The 15,286-nt window shown below is 38.6% G+C and overlaps 2 protein-coding genes across 2 annotated transcripts; both read left to right on the plus strand.

Annotated features, from left to right (window-relative positions):
- The first annotated feature begins 1,421 nt into the window (after positions 1–1,421).
- On the plus strand, positions 1,422–6,109 carry ptpmt1 (protein tyrosine phosphatase mitochondrial 1). Its single transcript, XM_030131287.1, has 4 exons — positions 1,422–1,643; positions 2,569–2,649; positions 2,760–2,951; positions 5,089–6,109. Exons 1-4 carry the CDS (start codon positions 1,446–1,448, stop codon positions 5,221–5,223), a joined length of 606 nt encoding a protein of 201 aa, XP_029987147.1. The 5' UTR covers positions 1,422–1,445; the 3' UTR covers positions 5,224–6,109.
- A 2,748-nt stretch (positions 6,110–8,857) lies between these two features.
- On the plus strand, positions 8,858–13,977 carry ndufs3 (NADH:ubiquinone oxidoreductase core subunit S3). The gene is made up of 7 exons (XM_030131025.1): positions 8,858–8,960; positions 11,538–11,600; positions 11,698–11,795; positions 12,295–12,444; positions 12,540–12,665; positions 12,791–12,910; positions 13,701–13,977. The coding sequence occupies exons 1-7, from the start codon at positions 8,906–8,908 to the stop codon at positions 13,869–13,871; spliced, it is 783 nt and encodes a 260-aa protein (XP_029986885.1). The 5' UTR covers positions 8,858–8,905; the 3' UTR covers positions 13,872–13,977.
- The last annotated feature ends 1,309 nt before the right edge of the window (positions 13,978–15,286 follow it).

Genomic DNA, 15,286 nt, shown 5'->3' on the forward strand with positions numbered 1-15,286 from the left:
GTTACAGGTACAGATACATACTGATACAGTTATAGTTACAGATACAGTTATAGTTACAGTTACAGAGCAGATATAGTTACAGATAGTTATAGTTACAGGTACAGATACATACAGATACAGTTATAGTTACAGAAACAGATACATACAGATACAGTTATAGTTACAGATACAGATACATACAGATACAGTTACAGATACAGATACAGTTACAGATACAGATAAAGTTACAAATACAGATACATACAGATACAGTTATAGTTACAGATACAGATAAATACAGTTACAGATACATACAGATACAGTTATAGTTACAGGTACAGATACATACTGATACAGTTATAGTTACAGATACAGTTATAGTTTCAGATACATACAGATACAGTTATAGTTACAGATACATACAGATACAGGTATAGTTACAGATACAGGTATAGTTACAGATAGATGCATTCAGATACAGTTATAGTTACACATTACAGATACATACAGATACAGTTATACTTAGAGTTACAGATACATTCAGATACAGTTATAGTTACAGATACATACAGGGTGGGGAAGCAAAATTTACAATATTTTGAGGCAGGGATTGAAAGACAGTGTATGACCAATTAGTTTATTGAAAGTCATGAGAATTTATTTGCCACAAGAAAATTGACATAATAGAAAATGTTTTTATTCTATGTGTCCTCCTTCTTTCTCAATAACTGCCTTCACACGCTTCCTGAAACTTGCTCAAGTGTTCCTCAAATATTCGGGTGACAACTTCTCCCATTCTTCTTTAATAGTATCTTCCAGACTTTCTCCTAATAGTTTTGCTCATAGTCATTCTCTTCTTTCCATTATAAACAGTCTTTATGGACACTCCAACTATTTTTGAAATCTCCTTTGGTGTGACGAGTGCATTCAGCAAATCACACACTCTTTGACGTTTGCTTTCCTGATTACTCATATGGGCAAAAGTTTCTGAAAAGGTATGGATAATAGTGTTAGGTATGATTATGACATCAATATATGTTTGGCTTCAAAACAATTGACGTAGTGCCTGCTGAGAAAAAACAACTAAATGTTCATTGTAAATTTTGCTTCCCCACCCTGTACAGATACAGGTACAGTTACAGATACAGATACATTCAGATACAGTTATAGTTACAGATACAGTTATAGTTACACATTACAGATACAGTTATACTTAGAGTTACAGATACATTCAGATACAGCTATAGTTACAGTTACAGATACATTCAGATACAGTTATAGTTACAGTTACAGATACATTCAGATACAGTTATAGTTACATTCAGATACAGTTATAGTTACAGTTACAGATACATTCAGATACAGTTATAGTTCCAGTTCCAGCTCCAGATACATCCGGGCACCAGGCGGCGGTAAAGCACCGAACAGAAGAAGAAGGAACCGGAACACAGTGTGTGTGCAGTGACATGCAGAAGGACGACCCTGTATCTGAGAGCGGGTCTGGTGGTGGAACCGGAACCATGTCGGTCCTGGCCCGGGTGCTGTTCTACCCCACCCTGGCCTATAATGTCCTCATGGAGAGGCTGAGCTCCCGCCGCTGGTTCGACCGGGTGGACGACACGGTTCTGCTGGGAGCACTGCCCTTCCGGTCCGGCACCGAACAGGTCCGTATGTTTGGGTCTGAGTCCTCCACAGACCACAGAACAGTAGGACTGGACTGATCCATTTGGAGACTGATAGTATCGGTACCAGGGTCAGGGTCAGATCCATATTTTTGTTGCAGTTTCTCTAAATGGGTCAAATGTTTTCCCAGAGTTTGTGAGTGCAGCTTCTCTCCCTGTCCTCCTTGTCTTCCATGTCCTCCCTGTCCCCCCAGTCCTTCTTGTCCTCCCAGTCCTCCTGTGCACCTCTGTCTCTGCTCAGGTCAGTGCTACTTTTATGACAGTTCCCAAATGATTTTTTTTATTTTTTTTAAAACATCCACTTTTAACCTAAACCATCTCCTGATCTGAACTGTTTAATTCCTGTTGACCCACTAATCCTATCAGTCCATGTCAATAATTGGTGTAAAATACAGTTCTTTTCATGGTCATTAGATATGACCATATTTGGATGTTCAGAGGCTCCGTAGTTACCATGGAAACACCATCATCTTCTCCAACATTGATTCCCCAGTAAAACCCATGCAGTTGGATCAGTGCCAGTGGATGGACACACTGGGTTTATGTTCAGTTAATGACAGACTGGACTGAAAAAGACACTTTTTCTTCAGTTTTCTCTGTTTTTTGGTATAATTACCGTCAAGTTTAATCTGAGCTTTAATGAACATCTGTATGATCAGTGAACTAAGTATTGGAAAATACCTGATTTTCACTGGAAAAACGCAAAATACAGAAGATTATTTCACAATAAATGATGACAAGTTGCTCAAGAAACGTTAACTATAGAGAAAAAAATCACCTGGGAACTACCACAGAAGTGGCACTGGGATCTGTATGGTTAAAATCATCTTAAAACATTGTAAGTCAGTTTTTTATTGTTTAATCTAAACCGTTTTCAGTGTAAGTGATACAGTGTTGGTTGTTTCAGCTGGTGGAGACAGAAAATGTCCGGGGGGTCATCACCATGAACGAGGACTATGAAACCAAATACTTCTGCAACTCTGCCGAGGTGACGCCAACATTCACAGTGGACGTAACGACCTCCTGACAGGGGTGCGTTTGTTTAGTTCAGCCTGTCTCACCTGTGGGTGTGTTTGGTGTGTCTTTCCACCGGTGCAGGAATGGCAGGCCGTGGGTGTGGAGCAGCTCAGACTCAGGACCGTGGATCTGACCGGGGTTCCGTCTCTGGAGAACCTTCACAGAGGGGTGGAGTTTGCCCTGCAGCACAGAGACAGAGGGACCAGCGTGTACGTCCACTGTAAGGCTGGACGGTGCCGCAGCGCCACCCTGGTGGCTGCATATCTGATACGGGTCAGTCCTGGGTCAGCTTCACTCCTGTTTCACAATTTATTTAAAACTTCATAACTTGTATTGCCTTAAAGCACTTAGACATAGTTTGAAAAACGTCTTTGTTGATACTAGGGATGTAACGATATGAAAATTTCACATCACGGTCATTGTGACCAAAATTATCACGGTTATCATTATTATTGCGGTATTATTGAAATTGTGCTCAAAATGTTCAAAAAGTACTAATACACACACTGAAATAATTTAACCAAGTTGTATTTAAAAAAACAAACAAACAAATAAAATAATTGGCACAATGTACATTATATTGCCAAAAGTACTGGCTCACCCATCCAAATAATCAGAATCAGGTGTTCCAGTCACTTCCATGGCCACAGGTGTATAAAATCATCACCTAGGCATGCAGACTGCTTTTACAAACATTTGTGACAGAATGGGTCGCTCTCAGGAGCTCAGTGAATTCCAGCGTGGAACTGTGATAGGATGCCACCTGTGCAACAAATCCAGTCGTGAAATTTCCTGGCTCCTAAATATTCCACAGTCAACTGTCAGCTGTATTATAAGAAAGTGGAAGTGTTTTGGAACGACAGCAACTCAGCCACGAAGTGTTAGGCCACGTAAACTGATGGAGCGGGGTCAGCGGATGCTGAGGCGCATAATGTGAAGAGGTCGCCAACTTTCTGCAGAGTCAATCGCTACAGACCTCCAAACTTCACGTGGCCTTCAGATTAGCTCCAGAACAGTGCGCAGAGAGCTTCATGGAATGGGTTTCCATGGCTGAGCAGCTGCATCCAAGCCATACATCACCAAGTGCAATGCAAAGCGCCGGATGCAGTGGTATAAAGCACGCCGCCACTGGACTCTAGAGCAGTGGAGGCGCCTTCTCTGGAGTGACCAATCACGCTTCTCCATCTGGCAATCTGATGGACGGGTCTGGGTTTGGAGGTCGCCAGGAGAACGATACTTGTCGGACCACATTGTGCAAAGTGTAAAGTTTGGTGGAGGGGGGATTATGGTGTGGGGTTGTTTTTCAGGAGCTGGGCTTGGCCCCTTAGTTCCAGTGAAAGGAACTGGGAATGCTTCAGCATACCAAGACATTTTGGACAATTCCATGCTCCCAACTTTGTGGGAACAGTTTGGAGCTGGCCCCTTCCTCTTCCAACATGACTGTGCACCAGTGCACAAAGCAAGGTCCATAAAGACATGGATGACAGAGTCTGGTGTGGATGAACTGGACTGGCCTGCACAGAGTCCTGACCTCAACCCCATAGAACACCTTTGGGATGAATTAGAGCGGAGACTGAGAGCCAGGCCTTCTGTCCAACATCAGTGTGTGACCTCACAAATGCGCTTCTGGAAGAATGGTCCAAAATTCCCATGAACACACTCCTAAACCTTGTGGACAGCCTTCCCAGAAGAGCTGAAGCTGTTATAGCTGCAAAGGGCGGACCCACGTCATATTGAACCCCATAGACTAGGAATGGGATGGCACTGAAATTCATATGAGAGTCAAGGCAGGTGAGCAAATACTTTTGGCAATATAGTGTACCTTCTGTTGCAGAAACATTCAAATGTCAACCCTTAGTGGTCTGAGCCTATTTTGGCCGTTCTTCAGTACTTTTGAGTTTGCCTTTATATACTATATAAACAAATGTTTATTATACTCATGTTTGGGATTTTTTTTTCAGCACAACTTTATATCATCTGCTTATTATTTTTTCACTTTAACCTACTATATCAACGTAAAAGGCCAAAAAACACAAAAAAATATAAAATCCAATTTGAAAAATGTATATACTTTATTGCATAAATAACACAAAGATGTTTAACGAACCTTTTCAAAGACTTTAAAAGTGAATATTGGTTCCAAAAAGTAGGTATAGAAAATCAAAATTGTAATCAATTAAAACTATACTTGAATATTTGACATAAAAGCATAGTTTTACATTGGGTTTTTTCCCCTAAAAGTGCGATAATCGAACACGGTTATCATGATAATTAGAATTTAAAAGGTAATACTAATCATCTGCAATTTTACTGTGGTTTATCATTATACGGCTAATTGTTACATCCCTAGTTGATACTAAACTGTCGGTACAGTCAGGATCTCACTGCTGGTTTTGTCTTTTTTTTACAGTTACATTGCTTTAGTCCAGAGGAGGCTCGTGATAAACTGGCATCTATTCGACCTCACATTATTATCCGCCCGTCGCAGCTCAACGTGCTCAGTAAATACTACGAACAGGTGTGTGGACCCACGGCTCAGAGCTGACAAACGTGGACGAGGACCGAGAATACGACGGAACAGGAGAGAGAAGGAAGGGGACGGTCTTCCTCAGGCCCACCCACTGAAACCAAGAGATTTGAAAGTTTATTTTGTGTCTTTTGTGCCAATTTTTTCTTGCATAAACATTATATATGAGCTGTGACTTCACACTGTTTAAACATGAAGAGGAAAGACTGAAAACAGAGACAGATGTGTGAGTCACCACCTGCTGGATGTTTTACAGATACAGTAAAAGCAGAACCTGACACTTGACGCTAATGGAGGCCGCATAATAGTGGATAGAAATAAATAAAGAAATAAATATACACACACACATACACTTCAGTTGACAGACAGTTGATGTTCAGATCATGATTTTGTAACTGATAGATTTATGGATTTAGGCGTTTATTACTTTAGCGTCCAGTTCATCAGTTCCAGTTTTTAATGAAGTCAGAAATACTGCATTTCCAACAGTCTGGTCTGTGATCAGCAGAGTCCCACTGGAAACTACCTCAGTATGAATATATGTTACAGGTTTGCTGTAACAGGTGAATAGTGGGTAATAATTTGGCAATAAAGAGTGAATGGTTTAAGAACGCAGAGTATGTTTTCTATTCTTATATGTTTGAACTGAGTTGCGGGAGCCGGCTCTGGATTGGGAGTCGATTAGTTTTTTTTAACTCGTCTTTTCTGTTGAAGAACCATGTGATTGGTCGAGATGTGTGGTGGCATTTGTGTGTCTATGAAACAGGAGTGAAAGTGAGAGAAGTACGTGCGAAAGATTACATGCTGCAAAGGGGAGACAAATGAGTGAAAGAAAAAGAAGTCAAATTTGGATGCATTTTAATACCAGAAGAGTAGAGTGTAGACTGTACAATGTAAAAAAAAAATAAAAATAATACAGAGCAGGTTCCACAAACAACTTGCACGAGCATATGGGAACTGTTCATCCATCAGTGCAATTATAAACTATGCGCAAGGATTAATGAAGGTACCAGTGTGTCTGCTGAGACTGTTACCGCTCCTTTGTTTATGTATTTATTTTTGTAGTGTGTTTTGAAGTGTAAAAATAAAGCTATATAAATAATAAACATTTGCTATAATGTATGTTTTTACATTATTTTACACTTAATTTGGTAAATTTAAGTAACAAAAAAGTCAGGGGAGCCACTTTAGAGTCAAAAAAAGAGCCGGTTCTCCAAAAAGAGCTGAGTTTCCCACCTGGATCCCTGACCGGTGGTGTAGTCCAGGGTATACAGGGGCATATGGAGTACACCCACTTATTTTTCAGTCAGCATTGGGTATACCCACTTCTAAATCCCCCCGATGTGCATCATTCAGTCGTATCTGAGCCAAATTGTCCGTGTTTTCCCCTTTCCGTACTCTGCTTCTAATTGGCTAGTACTCGCTGCCTTCACTGGTTAGATTGATTGACTTTAGACATGAGGACTGATGAGCCAATCAGAGGCAGAGTAGGGCGGGTCCTGCCAAGGAAAATGTCATTAACTTAGTCCTGTCCACCTCTGGAACCTGATTGGACACCTCAGGTGCCAGTGCCGCCCCAGTTGATTGACAGGTCACTGCAAGTCCCTTTGAAAGATGTATGATTATTGGAAATATGAACGAGAAAGACAGAATAAACGTCTTTCACGTGAGTGACACACATCGAGAGAACCTACTTTGATGGAATATATAACTCTGAGGGAAGTTTTTTTTTTTTTTTTTTTTTTAACCCTGTGGTATCCAGGTGCACCTTTTAGGCACACTTTGTACTTCGTTTTAAAAAACTTCACATTATTTTTCACAATTTAAATAAGGTTAGAATTCAAAAGTTGTTCATTTTTGCATGATCTTTAAAATTCTGGCCACTAACTAAAATGTGCACATTGTAAACAAAAGAAAATTGCAAGATTAGCATCTGTCTCCCAAGTGTGCCTAAAACGCACTATTTTTTCCATTTGATATGTATGATTAGGGCTGACCTTGATTTATGAAAATAAAATCAAATGAGAGCAGAAAAACAAATCAATATATAATGTTTAATAGTTTGATTTATAGGTGTGCATTTTACGCACACTTGGGAGACAGATGCTAGTATTTTTGAACATTTGACCTAGCGCCAAAAATAATAATGCAAATTAACCAGTGTTGGAGTTAATCATTGACATATGCCAGGCTGCAAAAATCAAATAATATGTGATCCACTTTTTATGTAGTATATTGAAAAAAATCAATTTTTTGTGTTTTTTTGCATCCAAAAAAATGGTTTGTTTACATTAAAAACACAGCATTTAAAGGGTTAAAAAATGTGACAGTTATTGAGTATTTGGTATTTTTATTTATGGCTGAAGTTGATGAAATAGAAAAAAGTGTAAAAGAATTAAAAACAAACTGTATGAAAAAAATTTTGACATTATTCCACAAGTGTGCCAAAAAGGCACACTTGGTGCTTAGTAAGGGCCTTGGTGGACGGGATACTGGAGGGTTAATTTACTTTTTATTTTGCTTTCAAGAAAACCATAACACAAATACTTACACTAACAAAACAATACAAAACAAACAACAGAGGGGAGAGTCCAGCCTTAGAGCAGCATCTAGTCCATGTATACATACATCACACACATGCATTAATATACTCGTATACCCATATATATTTTTTTCCCTTTACAGTAAAGTTTGAGGGTCCTTTGAAACTAAACAAAGTCCGGTCTCACAGTTACAATTTAAGTGAGCCACTTTGACCAATTTTCAGTAAAAATATCAGTTTTACGTCTTAAATTAAATGTGATTCTCTCCATGACATATATATTGTACACTACATCAGTCCAGTCATTTATAGTGGGTATGTCTCTTTTCAGCCATTTTCTAGTCAGGATCTTCTTACTTGCCATTAAGAGTAATCTCAATAACCACTTATCACTCTTAGTACACTTGAGTTCGTCTAAATCATTGAGATACATGGTCTTAAAGTCAAAACAAATTTTAAACTTAAGAACTGCCTCCAAGAGGCCAATTCTGAGGGAAGATTTAAGGTGGTTTCCAAATGCGTCACTGTTTTAAACTACTGGCCATATAACTGCACATTTAGAGAAGAAGAGATTTTGTCCCAGTAGTTCAATTATGCCAGTAGGCTAACGTTATGAAAGGCTAACGTTCTCCTATGTTTGCCTCATATTGAATCTATTTCCATTCATGCAGCTGCTTGTGTGTCCAGTAAAACCTACAAACTGCTCCTGATCAACTCATGATAAGTTTATAATAGTGAGCAAATACTACTGATGGATTTTGGGGTAAACTAAACAGAGTAGTCTAACATGTCACAGTTTCTAAAACAGAGCATTTTTCTTGACTTAAAAAAAAAAAAGAAGCCAAAAATTGACAGTATCCCCACTTCTCCAGGGACCACTACACCACTGTCCCTGCCCATTAGCAAAACAAAACAAACTCTCAGGTTGAACATCAATGTTGTTTGTTGGCAGATAGAAAACTAGGTCAAAAGTACAATCAAAAGGGACATGTAAACAGTTTGGCAGGAACACTGGGACAGCAGTGACACTGGAGGACCTCTCTACTCTACAGTCATCTCCTGACCCATACTCCAGACCAGTAGCTGGTGCGCATGTGCAATAAAGCTGATTCCAACCCAATAGTAAAACCAACGAAGAAGAACAGGAGGAGATCCAACATGGCGGCCTCATTGGTGCGGTTGGTCCGTGGAGGACTGGGACGGAGTTTTAACGGTGAGTTTTATAAAAGCTGCTGTCTGTGCGGACTCAGTCTGCACCGTGAAGACTGTTGAAGTGGTTTGACTTTAATGCGTCACTGAAAACCAAGGGATATAATTTTAACGGTCATCCATATTTGGTTTGACCTTTGGCGAAGCTTATGCTAATGCTAATGCTAATGCTAGCACGGCTCAGTCAGGTAAATACACGGCGGCTGTTTCTGTGTTTTCAAATATTATTCAACGTCTTTTACGGGTTGCAAGTGTTTGTTAGATTTGTTATTTCCACAGTTCGTTTCATGTGTTATATCAGAACGCAGTTTACGGATACACAAGAGGGGCACAGAATTAAAGTCGTGATCATCCATGAGCTTCTTGGAGACAACATTAACTCTGGAGGAACACTATTGACCAGGGCTGTCAAACTCATTTTAGTTCAGTTCCACATTCACCCCAATATGATCTCAAGTGTGCCGGACAAGTGAAATAATAAGTGAAAAAAGTAAAATTATATTATGATCAGGTTTACATGTACAAAGTTTCCTTAAAAATCTGAATAACATGAACAATTTGAAATGTCTTGAGGAAAAACAAGTGCAATTTTAACAATATTCTGCCTCGGTTTATCAGTTTATCATTTACACATTTGCATTACAATCGCACAAAACATTTAGTAACAGGCAGAATATTGGAAAAATTGCATTTACTTTTCTTAAGACATTTCCGTTTGGTCATATTTGTTCAGGTTATTTACATATTTTGTAAAAGTATAGTTTTGTAATGTAAATATTTTCATGTAATTTTCCTTTTTTACACCAAAAAAACAGAGAAAATTTGGGGTTGTCATTATTTATAGGTTATAATGATAATATTTTACTGGTCTGATCCACTTAAAATCTAATTGGACTGTATGTGTCTGTATGTGGAACCTGAATTAAAATTATTTTGACACCATTGATTGTTAATATTTTCAGTGTAATTTTTGCATTTCACAAATTCATCCCGCAGGCCGGATTGGACCCTTTGGAGGGCCGGATTTGGCCCCTGGGCCAAATGTTTGACACCTGTGCTTATAGACAGACACAACATTGGTTACATACAGACACACATGTCATTGTTTTTACAGGGTGTGTGTGTGTGTGTGTGTGTGTCGATTTGTTTATGTTTTGTTTGATTGCTGTTGTTGTTCAGTTTGTCTTATTATTTACTTTATTTTGTATTCATTTTGTGTTGCCTTCAAGGATGTATGTATATATTTATTTATGTATTTAATTTTACTTTTCTGGTATGTCAATATAGATGTGCATGTTTGTGTAAGTGTGTGTGAAGATGATAGGTGAGGTTAACTGATCCAAAGGACTTGATTTTTCATATGCTGATAGGAAACTAAATGATAGACTGTTGTGTGGAGAAGGGGTGGGATGAAATAAATTATACTTCCTCCCACTCCTTTTTGAATATGCAAATTAAGTCATACTTTGTTTTTATACATATGTATAAGTTTTTGTTTGTCTTGTTTTGTTATAATCTGTTTCATTCATAAGGACAAAGTAGGATTGTTTGGTTTTGTTGCACATTGGAAATAAACTAAACTAAACATGTATATAATTACAACAAGAATTCAAGACGATTCCATGCTTTTTCCAACAGAATAGATGTGAATGCTCATGAATGACGATGACTTTTAGTATCTGCCCACAGGGAGGAAATAATACTTTTGATGAGATCATTTTATATATTTTTCCTAATTAAATAACACACTGATAAATGGCCTTGTCATCTTATGTTATCAGGTCAGGTTAGTATTTAGATTATTCCCATCTGAGAAGTGAGCAGTGGAATCAACTGTTCTTTAAATGCATATCTGTTAAATATCATCTAATCTGTCTGGTATTTGGTTACAGTTACCATTTAAGGATCTTATGTCAGATGAATTTTCACATAAATCAATGATCAATTTTTACAATTAATTTCACATTGTGGCTTCATGTATGAATAGACGATGTTGGGATGTCTTCATAAATATTAAAAATTTTCAATGGCCAAGTTTGATCCAGCATTTGATTATTTTAAATAACTTAATAATGTTGGAATAAAGACAGCTTTGACTTGTAAGAGTCCTGCTTCTGCTGTGGTTTGTATGAAAAGCAAAGACTTCTGTAAATGATACACCTGTGTCTCTTCAGTCCCAGCTCCTCTGCCAGTTTCTTTGCTCCTTGCTACATGCATTTGGACGTATTTTAAAGACGGTGCTGAGACTGATTTCTTGGTCAGTATCGTCTAGAAGGCGCAAAACAGGAATGAGAAGTTCCTGTGCTTTTTTTGTCTTAAGGGTATATTTGATGTATTCCAATGTTTTGTTGTATGTAGGTTTGAACCTCAGTGATTCAAATGCACATCCGTAACATCCTTCACTGAATCACGATCAATTCTAAACTTTACTGTAGCAGTTCATGATGTGGTTTTTGGGTTCTATTTTACCTAAGGTTTCAGTCTGCGCTGAGTGTCATGAAAATATGCTATTTCTGACTGAACACATGTCACTTAAGAGCTTGTTTAGTCTATCTCTTGTATATTCTTGGTTTGCTTTCAGTTTTGAATCGCAGCGTGAGTGTCATCCAGCAGCAGAGTCGTCTCCAGAGCTCTGATGTCAAACGTGAGTCCGTCACACTGAAACCTGAATGTGGCTGCTGCTTTACACACTTGTCTCAATGTCAGAGGTCTAACATTAAACTTGATCTGTCTCTATGCAGCCACTGTTCGGCCGAAAGATGCTGTTGCTCACAACCACCTGGTGGCATTTGGAGAATATGTGGCTGAGATGATGCCCAAGTACATCCAGCAGGTCCAGGTCAGTCCAAGTTCAGAGAAATCCCTCACATTTACAGTCAAAATACACACATTAAACATGTAGCAGTGCCTGATATTTGCAAGTTTTACTTGTCAAACCTGAGGGAAAGCTGGATGTGTTCAAAGTTTTTTCTTTCCAGTTCAATTCGTTATATATTTAGCACAAGTCATAATACATGGTTATCTCAAGACACTTGACAAATTCAGGTCAAGACCTTAAAAAGACCATACAGAGAGGAAACCCTACACATCATCCAAGCCCTTTACTTCTCCTTGTTCAGCTCTAATCTCAGGTGTGAACTGTAGTGTTTTTTTTTCTTATAACTACACCACTTTGAAGTAGTAGTACATGAAGAATCACATATTGTTAGCCATAAATCGTTCACTATATGGGACTACATACTGTGGGATACACATCATGATGTCAGTAACCACCCGTCAGTGAGTTGTTGCAGCCCTGTTTGTGTTCTTTTATGAGGTTTTGTGTCGTGTGTGTGTAGGTGACATGTTATAATGAGCTGGAGGTGATGATCCATCCTGACGGTGTGATCCCAGTGCTCACCTTCCTTAGAGATCACACCAACGGCCAGTTCAGGAACTTGATCGACCTGACGGCTGTTGACATACCTACACGACAGAACCGCTTTGAGGTATACTCCTAGCTCACAGATCAGTACCGTACATTCGTCAAGCTGCTGTAACAGGCCTTTTATCTGATTGGTCACTGTCACTGTATGTGTTGCAGATCGTGTACAATCTGTTGTCTCTGCGGTACAACTCTCGTATCCGTGTGAAGACATACACAGACGAGTTAACTCCAGTGGACTCTGCCGTGTCTGTTCACAAAGCTGCCAACTGGTACGAGAGGGAGGTCAGTACAACAAACACAACAGGCCAAACACTACACTGCCTTTTTGGATCATGTACACATTAGTTTGAGTTCATTAATGTTTGATGTGTTCGGTATGTAAACCTTTGTGTTGCATGTTTTCTCAGGTATGGGACATGTTTGGCATTTTCTTTGCAAACCACCCAGACCTAAGACGGATCCTTACAGATTATGGTTTTGAGGGTCACCCCTTCAGGAAGGACTTCCCCCTGTCTGGATACGTTGAGGTAATATTGGTCAGATCCATTTAGGAACATGTGGGACCTTTTGAATATGATAAAGATATGCTGAGGTGTAGGGGTGTTAGAAAATATCGGTTCTGCAATATATCGCGATATTTCATTTCACGATACTGTATCGATATTAAAAAGTACTCTATCGATATTTGTAGGTATTTATTCAAATGCAGATATGGCGGAGGTTCATTTTTGTTTTTCTTTTTTGTTTATTTATTTATTTTTTTATCATTATTTAACACTGTTTTATTAAATAATGGTTATTTGAAGCATCCTAAAAGCACTTTTTACTGTCTGAGAGATGCAGATGTTAGTTCCTTGGTTGGGAAAAAAATAATATGATGTTAGTTCTGAACTAATAGAACATGAACATTTGAACAGGATCTTAAACTGTAATGTCTGTAAAACATAATTTAAGTTTGAACACAGGAACATGTTGTGATATAGCATTAGATCCTGTTGGGATCAAATAAAAATGTGTTTAGTATTTGTGCATATTTCTGGTGTAATTCAATTCTTCCAGGAAATAATCATTTAAAAGAAGAAACAAACAAAAAATTGCCTTTTTAACAGTATCATGATATGTTGTGATATATCGTATCATGATTCTAGTATTGTGATTGGTATCGTATCACCACATTCTTGCCAGTACACAACCCTACTGAGGAGTGTGTTCCTGGTCCTGTTCTGTCTGCAGAATGTGATGAACGCTACATTAACGTTCCTGTTGTGAGTGTGGAACATGAATATTAATGTGCAAATGCTTCTGTCACATGTGCAGGTGCGTTATGACGATGAGCTGAAGCGTGTTGTGGCTGAACCTGTCGAGTTGGCTCAGGAGTTCAGGAAGTTTGACCTGAACACACCGTGGGAGGTTTTCCCCGCCTACAGAGAGCCCAAGGAGGCCCCTCCCACTCTGGAGGCTGGAGACACGTCCACCGAGAAGAAGTAACATGTGCACAAACACATGTCAGTTTGGCACTTGTATCCCCTCACACCCGAAATATTTATGTAAATACAATCCTATTAAAACTGTGGAAATAAACGGAATGTGCTTCTGTGTGTTTGTTTCTAGTCTAAATCATGTACAGTGGAACCTGACGGTTCGAGTTCACCATAGTACAAGAAAGTTGCTTTATGAGCTGCAGCTCTGGAGAATTTTAGTCTGTAAATATGAGTGTAAATCCACAGGAGTATGGGTGTGTACTGGCAAGAACCTTGCAATACGATTCAAATCACAATACTAGGTTCACGATACGATATATCACAATATATCATGATACTGTTTAAAAGGCAATTTTTTAATTGGTTTTGTTTCTTTTTTTGAAAAGATTTCTTGGAAGAATTGAATTACACCAGAAATATGCACAAATACTAAACACATTTTTATTTAATCACAACAGGATCTAATATATCATAAAATTTTCCTGTTAAAACTTAAATCATATTTTACAGACAAGATCCTGCTCAAATGTTCATATTCTATTAGTTCATAACCAACATAAGATTATTTTTGTGCGATTCCGCAAAGGAACTAACATTATTTAATAAAAGTGTTAAATAATAATAAAGAAAAAAAAAGAACCTCCACAGTATCTGCATTTGAATAAATACCTAAAAATATCGATACAGTACTTTTTAATATTGACAGCATTGTGAAGTGAAATATTGTGATATATTGCAGAACTGATATTTTCTTACAGCCCTAAGTAGGAGCAGGTGTTCCTCCAACAGCTGAAGCCTCCACAGGTTCATGTCACCTTCAGGAGCACCAGAACTCAGCTGGAAGAGGAGGTGGAGAAGAATCTCCCTAAGTGCAGACAGATGAAAGTGAGGAAAGAAAGAACATGACGGGAAAAGACAACACAAGAAATTCAACTTCCTGAAGTTTAATGGAAGGAGATTCTCCTCCCAGTGAATAACCCTCCTCATCCTCCTCATCCTCCTCATCCTCCACCCACTGATCGTCTCATCTTTAAGGTAAATAAGTTAACAAAACCAGTTTATTTGTGTTTATAATTTTTATTTTCTTTCAACTGTGCTTTTTCTGTGTTAAGAACCCTTAAATTATTTTGGCCTGTTTTTTGGGGGTGCAGGAATGGATTAATTGTATTTCAATTCATTTCAATGGGGAAAACTGGTTTGTAAAATGAATAAATCGCAAAACGAGCCTGGTCTCGGAATGAATTACACTCATACGGTGATGTTCTGGTGTCTGTGGAGACTCCAACATTAAAGTGTGTGGTAGAAGACAAACCTGTATTCTCAGTGAATTCACATAAATGATGAGGCCTTCAGGGCCAGCTCAGTCTCCCATCAGTATGTGGAACATCTACATTTATCCACATGGGAAAGTGTGACAGTTTC

Source organism: Sphaeramia orbicularis, chromosome 3 (assembly GCF_902148855.1).
Source record: "Sphaeramia orbicularis chromosome 3, fSphaOr1.1, whole genome shotgun sequence".
NCBI classification, from domain to species: domain Eukaryota; kingdom Metazoa; phylum Chordata; class Actinopteri; order Kurtiformes; family Apogonidae; genus Sphaeramia; species Sphaeramia orbicularis.

Excerpts from the sequence above, each read along its gene's own strand:
- ptpmt1 (XM_030131287.1), top strand. The coding sequence starts at position 1,446 with ATGCAGAAGGACGACCCTGTATCTGAGAGCGGGTCTGGTGGTGGAACC. Across the intron at positions 1,644-2,568 it reads TCCGGTCCGGCACCGAACAG|CTGGTGGAGACAGAAAATGT; the intron begins GTCCGTATGTTT and ends TGGTTGTTTCAG. Across the intron at positions 2,952-5,088 it reads TGGCTGCATATCTGATACGG|TTACATTGCTTTAGTCCAGA; the intron begins GTCAGTCCTGGG and ends TTTTTTTTACAG.
- ndufs3 (XM_030131025.1), top strand. The coding sequence starts at position 8,906 with ATGGCGGCCTCATTGGTGCGGTTGGTCCGTGGAGGACTGGGACGGAGT. Across the intron at positions 8,961-11,537 it reads ACTGGGACGGAGTTTTAACG|TTTTGAATCGCAGCGTGAGT; the intron begins GTGAGTTTTATA and ends GTTTGCTTTCAG. Across the intron at positions 12,666-12,790 it reads CCAACTGGTACGAGAGGGAG|GTATGGGACATGTTTGGCAT; the intron begins GTCAGTACAACA and ends ATGTTTTCTCAG.